The sequence below is a fragment of the Sinocyclocheilus anshuiensis genome, unplaced genomic scaffold (genome assembly GCF_001515605.1).
Source record: "Sinocyclocheilus anshuiensis isolate Anshui unplaced genomic scaffold, SAMN03320099.WGS_v1.1 scaffold1559, whole genome shotgun sequence".
Taxonomy (NCBI): Eukaryota; Metazoa; Chordata; class Actinopteri; order Cypriniformes; family Cyprinidae; genus Sinocyclocheilus; species Sinocyclocheilus anshuiensis.
Window position 1 is genome coordinate 367,228 of NW_015551091.1, and position 7,615 is coordinate 374,842.

General features: G+C 37.1%; 1 protein-coding gene across 1 annotated transcript in view; it reads right to left on the reverse strand.

Moving 5' to 3' along the window:
* LOC107662660 (FH1/FH2 domain-containing protein 3-like) overlaps positions 1-5,573 on the reverse strand; it is a 172,546-nt gene extending 166,973 nt beyond the window's left edge. The window contains exons 1-2 of the mRNA XM_016452738.1: positions 5,535-5,573; positions 613-719 (exon numbers count right to left, since the gene is read on the reverse strand). Coding sequence (XP_016308224.1) covers positions 613-719; positions 5,535-5,573 — 146 coding nt within the window. The remainder of the gene's footprint in view (positions 1-612; positions 720-5,534) is intronic.
* Positions 5,574-7,615: the final 2,042 nt, after the last annotated feature.

Genomic DNA, 7,615 nt, shown 5'->3' on the forward strand with positions numbered 1-7,615 from the left:
CTTGTTTTTTGCCAAGGACCATCACGCACGGACAGCGAGCAGCCAGTGGCCCATTGGTTTGTCTCCTGTATTGACAGCAACCCATCCAATCACAATGCGCTATAGACGGAGCGATGAAGCATTTTGCTCCGCCTATATAAAGATCGCTTCATCCCAACTTCTTCCTCGTCGGCATTTCCCACGTTTTCACAACAGATTTATCAAGAACAGGCTTGCTCTGCGGTGAGTTTAGTTTGACCAAGAAAGAGGAATTTGTCCAAAATTATATGTATTTTTATAAATATGACCAAAGAACATAAAAGTGCCCATAGTCTAAGAATCACCCATATATATATATATATATATATAAATGGTGGTGTTGGGCCGATTTTTTGTCCCAGTCCAGCCCTGCCCAACACTGATTATAAATGCAGTTCATTACTACTTTAATGCACTGGTTGATTCAGTTCACAAATCAGACTGAATGATTCATTTATGAAAATCTACATTTATGGTGCTTTTTTTATTTGGGGTGTTTTTATGTCATTTTTGGAGATTAACAGTTGTATAGAAAATAGTTGTGTGATTTTTTTTTTGTTCCAAAGAAGACGGCATGAAGGTACAGATGCTTACCCTCCATCCTCCTGAAATCCATCAAGTTCATCTCTCTGCTCGGCCAAGGTGGACTCCAAGTCCAGATAACTGCCAATATGAGACAACTGTAAAGCACAGTCATCGAGCTGAGAGAGGGACAAAACAAAAAAAGACACATTCAAAGAAATATTCATATGCAACAAGAATCACAAGAAAGTAACTTCTTAAAACAAATAATTATTATGAAACATTACATCTTAGTGCAATCATAATACATATTCAAGTAAACCATCAGTAATGCTAATGCAATGTATATCCATGACATCAGGCTGACATCATGTTGAGCCTTGACATGTCAGCTATGTGCTTTACTTTTTTTTTTATTCATAACATCACACAGCTTCATAAACAGTGACATACACACTCAAGCGGTTTTGCCATTTTGCCAGAACATTATTATAAAACGTGTCTGATTCATATCAATATCGCAACTGAGGAATCAAAAGAACTTGTCATAACTTTGACGGTTTCAAAGCAGTCTTATTCAAAGCATTCAGACTGAATCTGATTTATAGAAGTGTTGTGAGAAGCCCATCCACACCATTTGGAGATATACAGCAGTCTTTAGAGGTCTGTTCCGTTGGAGGCCTGCCTGTTTGTTGACACTCAATTACAGCCCAGTGATGGGATTTGAAACCTCCCAGGGGGCCGTTGCCAAGCAGCAGCGAGAACTGTCAATCAACGTGTGAGCAGGGTCACCCGCGACTCTAAACATGCTAATTACATGCTCTGTTCCCAGTTGACTCGCCCCAGCACTAGATCAGGCCTTTAAGCCCCTGCCTGGCTTACCAAGCCACATCCACCCCAAGGGACAGGTAAGAATATACTTCATGCATGGGTACCAAGAGTTTACTTTTGCCAGCATGTCTAGAATACCAAAGGGGTCTTTGCTGAAAGTCTCTGTCCTCACCTGTTAGATCTTTGGAATCCTAGTAGCTTTGATTTGCATCACTATGAAAACACATGCTTGGAAAATTGATTTAGCTAAAATTACCATAAAGCTACCTCAGGAGTACTATGTGAAGAATTAAAATATATTTTGGTCAATAACAAAATAGAGTGTCTACGATAAAGAAAACATGAAATATTATTTAAAAAATGGAGTTTAAAACATATAATCCAAGTTCTTAGAATGTATTATTTGCATTCATGCACGTTTATGCCATTTTCATATAGCTATGAAATACCATTTTCAATAAAGTTTACAATTAATGGCGCTAAAATGTCTCTATGGTGTAACCATTTAATAAAATAATTATTTGCAAACATGTTTTTAAAGATTCTTTTAGATTTTTACGCTTTTAGGATTTTTTCAAGGTAAAAAGTAATTTATTTAAAATATAATTAATTAAAATGTATTAGTAATATTACTTTTTTGGGGAGAGTTGCACCACATGACATTACCTGGTTATTAAAAAGTCAAAAGATACAATATTTTAGGAGACTTACTGACCTCAAAGTCATGAGGTTCAGTTACTGTTTTTTGCTTTTTCTTTTCTGCGCCACATGACTTAGTTGGTGGACAAAAGTTTTTCAAATATGTTTCCTTTTCAATAATCTCTCAGCATGATACCAAGACATTTGTAATTTTTCACCCTTTTTACCCTCTCAAAAAAAATGTAAATGAATTTTAATAAAAAAATTTAAATATATTTTTTTTATTAAATTAACATATATTTTTAAATAAATTTATAAATATGCACAAAATAATAATAAAAAAAACTTGCTACCCTGAACGGAGCACCTTGCCCAAACCTGACTCTGTCGGGAAATAACTACAACCTCTGTGCATGATTAATCCAGCCTAGAGTTTTGGGCTGTGTTTTCCATAAAGCCACTGTCTCTGTTTCTTCTTGGGCAGCACTGAGATAAAGACGACAGACTTTTCAGCAGATTGCAAGAGGCCTGCTAACAGGATTACCACTCTTCTCCACCTCCCAACCCCTTTGACTGACTGTCTGCTGCGAATTACACACCAGTCAACACCATTAGGTGTGGCACCTAGAAACCTTAAGCCTCTTATATATATATATATATATTTATATACATAACTCTCTTGCATTCTGCATGTAAACTATAGCAGATTTTTTAAGTGTTTTTTTTTTACAGAATGTCTGGGATTTTTTTCCCCCTTTTTTTAACTAAACTTACGATTTTAGTTGTTGAAGTAATGTTGCACTTTCCTTCCCCTGTGAATATTAGGGATGTGCATAATTCCATATTTTTAAAGGCAACTGTTTATTGAGTTGAATGTCTAGTGAATGGCTAGTCCACTAATCGTCTTCGGGAAGCTCTGTATAATTAGGCTAGTTTCAAGTTCATCTGAACCTGATTGGACGTGTTTCTTAGAGGTGTTTAAATAAGACATGTTGATGAAGCAAAACAGAATGGAACTGAATGTTCAAAGCCTGTTTTTAAAAGTCAAATTATTTTTAACTTGACAACACACATGGCAGGACGTTCGAAAAACATCAGACTATGTGACGCAATGACCAAAGGCATCTATCTAAACGTGTATGGCTATAGCGGCAATGCTTTATTGAGAAATTTAAGGGCACTACTTTGCCAATACGGTTTTATCATGAAAACTGTCTAACGAGTAAAATTATCAAACCTAAAAATATGCATATAGTAAAACATAGTTGTTACAACGTGTCCTAACCTTGACTGGTTTTCAGCTTATCCGTTAGCAGGCTCTGTCATTCAATTTCCTGCCACAAATTAAAGTAATTTAATTAAAAGAGGAGAGTAAGAGTGAATATAACAGACAGAACGAGCAAAGATGCTACTGTAACTGGTTAAGGCATTAAAGGCAGAAAAACCATGTCATGTCGGAGAAACAACACAACATGTGGTCAACCATGGCAACGATGACTGCACCGTTTCATCTTTGTACCTCAAGGGTTTACATTTCTCATCAATCCGTGAAGGAAAGCCCAACAACAAGTTCAGTGAAGCATGATATAGGACAGGAGACTAGAAGGGAAAGGATGAGGGCACTTACAAATAGAGGTAGTTTAATTTAACATGTCCTTGAGATAGAAAGAGTGCTATCAGCCCAGATCTGAAGCTGACAGGAAATCCAGACACGCAAGCCAAATTTGGGCTATATTTAGGGCGCATGGACCTGGTAGAGGCATGTCTGCTAGAGGTATAGGAGGGGTGTGATGTGAAAGTAATCATTAAACAAAGAAAGAAAAACAAAGAAGTTCCACTCATTCTCATTCCATTAACCAGCTTTAAAGCCATATAAAATACAGTGAGCTTTTTTGTCATAACAGTCCTGATATATCAAGGAAGAAAAAAAAAAAAATGTCTTGATGGCTACAGCATGGCAAATGTGTCATTAAATTTATTTATTTTTTTATGAATGAACAGATGCCTTTTCTTAAAACTAGGCACATGCATTTTAACTAAAAGATTAATTAGCTCCTTATTCATTGACCAAAAAATTAAATCACAGTCAATGAAAACATATTTAATGTTCAATACACAGATATGTGGAAAAGGATTTGAAGCCAATTATATTTCAGTGTGGACAGGGCTATTTATGGCAAGATAATGAAAATAAAAAAAACAGCTACTGAGAAAATGTCCTATTGCACAATGCTGTTGTTTGTCATGGCAAGTTGGGAAAAAACGATTAACAGAGCAGATATCACAGGCTTATCACTTGCAGCTTATCATGTACCTGAAAGTTTTGTTAGAGAAAATACAAGAAATGTGATTCAGATTGGATCATAGACGGATTATTCACCCATAAATGAAAACTGATTTACTCATTTACTCATCCTTATGATGCTCTAAACCAGTGTACATTTTTTTTACAGAAAAGAAAAAAATATATTATACAATCAAAGTCAATGGGGTCCAATGTTGTTCAAAATGTTGTCTTTTTAATTAATTCTCATTTTTTTGGGTGAATTAAAGGAGACATATTATGCCCCTTTTTACAATATGTAATAAAAGTCTCTGGTGTCCCCAGAATGTGTCTGTGAAGTTTCAGCTCAAAATACTCCACAGATAATTTATTATATCATCTCTGGTGTCCCCAGAATGTGTCTGTGAAGTTTCAGCTCAAAATACTCCACAGATCATTTATTATATCATTTTGAAAATGCCTATTTTGAGTGGAAGCAGAAACACGCTGTTTTTCGGGCCTGTATCTTTAAATGCAAATGAGCTGCTGCTCCCTGCCCCCTTTTCCCGAATAGAGCTGCGCCATTACAGCTCGGACCTGCTAGAAACATCTGTTTTGGTTCTGATTATAATGTTTATCGCGCTGAAATCATGCATATAGTTTACGTTAAAAACATACACGAGTTACAAAAACAGTCAGTTACAGTATGTCTGTGAAGGTAAACTGCTGGGAAATAAATTGCATGTTTATTTTAGATCTGTGTGGCAGCAGCAATATATATTAAATAAATCAATAAATCCACTGCTCTCTTGTCTCCTCTGAGGCTGGGACTCTAAATAGTGTTCTGTGCTCGTCTGTGCAGCCAAAGACAGAACAGTTAGCATGTTTTTCTCAAACTTTCACCATGACATTAGAACTAGTACACCGTTGTCGCTTGCGAAATCAAATGACAGTGCCGTGGGTGTAAACTTACAGATTAAGGGGCGGTAATATTATAATGAGATCCCTTTGCCACATCACCAAGGGAGCGAAATCAGACGCGCTTGTTTTTTTTCAGACGCTTGCAGAAAAAGGCTTACAAAAAAACAAAGTTACTGGGTTAATCTTTTTCACATTTCCTTGGTTGGTAGATGCACCGGGGACCTGATTATAGCACTTAAAACCTGGAAAAGTCAGATTTTCATGATATGTCACCTTTAAGTCATTTCAATCTTCTTAAAGGCATAGTCCACCCAAAAATTACATTTTGCTATTAATTCACCCTCAAGCCATCCAAGAAGTAGGTGACTTTCTTCCACATCATTATTGGGTGTTTTAATAATATAACTGTGTACACCAGGGCTGCCCAAACTCGGTCCTGGAGGGCCGGTGTCCTGAGAGTTTAGCTCCAACCCCAATTAAACACACCTGAACCAGCTAATCAAGCTCTTACTAGGCATACTAGAAACTTAAAGGCAGGTGTGTTGAGGCAAGTTGGAGCTAAACTCTGCAGGACACCGGCCCTCCAGGACCGAGTTTGGGCAGCCCTGGTGTACACGTTATGTCATTGCATGATTATCTAATCAAACTGGTGAATCAATTATTTGAACCAGTTCATTGAAACAAACTGTCTGAAAGAACCAGTTCACAAAAAAGAATCGGTCTTCCCCATTTGCTTAAGGCTCTGGATTACAGGTAATAATGTTGTAAATAATTTTCAGTTTCCTGCATAGTTTGGTCATTTCACTTCATAGGACCTCAATATATCATAAGAAGCCATGGGTATTAATTTTGTTTTGCTTGTGTTGCTTTTTTTGACTCTCAAAGTGCCGTTAGCTTTTGACTTGCATTTTATAACCAAGGACCATGGTTTCAGCTAAAACTCTTCTTTACTGTTCTAATGAAGAAAAAAAAGTCATCTGCATCTTAGAGAGGGTGAGTAAATTAACCAAAAAAAAATCATTTTGGGGTGAACTATCCCTTTAAAATAACAAGAACTGATCCTGAATCATCTCAGAACTCAGACTTAGATCTAAGACTAAACTCTTCCTTTTAAAACTTAAGTGCCTGATACCGCGGGGCATACATCCTCAGGCAAACATTATATATAGCCCATTATGTTGTTATAAGACCCTTATGTTAGACCCTTAAACTAAAGTGTTGCACTTCGTTCTCGAGCCAGAACTCCCTTGTCATGGCTCAAGAGTTGTAATGTATTTACAACTTCAAGAGGCAGAACGTAGATTGCTTTGCTAAGAACTTGGCAGAGTAATTGAGTCAGGGAAAAAAACATTTTTGGTTCTCCAGCTGTGCTCCATCTTTCTCAGGTTGACCCAGATATTTCATTGCAAGAGACACCGTGCAGGTACTTCAGATTAGTCACCCGGCCGGGAGCGAGGCAGGGACTTTGATAACCATCAGACAGATGCGGCCTCCAGTGCGCTCGCTTCGGTCTGCGCTGGAGTTCCAGCGGTGGGCTCCGTTCCATGTGCTTTCATGTCAGCTGTACCGCAGGATCAATCTGACTGCAGCAGACGGTGAAAAGGTGAGGGGCGGCTTTAACCGTAATGTGCTGGCGTTTGGTGGGAAAGAGTCACCCTTCACTGGGCTATAATGGCCTAAAAATACTTGTGTAAATTCTACAATCTCACCCTTTCTCTGTGCTCTTCATCAAATTCTAACTGGAGGAAGTGTTTCATAAGGCTCACAGTGATGGTGTGAGATTTGACATCCTCTCCTCAGAGAATGACATCAGCCCCTTTAATAGGGAGGTGACTGTATCTGAAATCTCATTTTCACTTGATTACTACCCTTGTGACAAGGCAATGACAAGCCAATAAAAAATAAATAATGCACAAAACACCCCCCAACAAAATATAATCAAGTATTAGTACATCTGGTGTATCTAGTATAATGTTTAGTATAATTAAAAATCATAGTTAAAGCTAAAATCCTTGACACAGAGCTCAACAGTAGGATTTCTACCTAAATTGCCAACATTTTTACTGGCACCAAAAAATTAAGTATTTAACTTTTATTAACTTAATTAAATAATAAATAAAGAAATAAAAATGATTTACTGTAAATTAGGGATGCACCGTTACCACTTTTTCCAGTACTCGCCCGATACCGATACTTTTATTTTTGGTACTTGCCGATACCTCAGAAAAAGAAAGAAAAAAAAATACCGACCCCAAACATTTGAACGGTATTGTTACAAAAGATTTTAAATAAATGCTGCTCTTTTTAACTTTTTATTCATCAAAGAATCCTGAAAGCAGCACAACTGTTTACAACACTGATGATAAATCAACATATTAGAATGATTTCTGAAGGATCATGTGACACTGAAGACGGCTGATG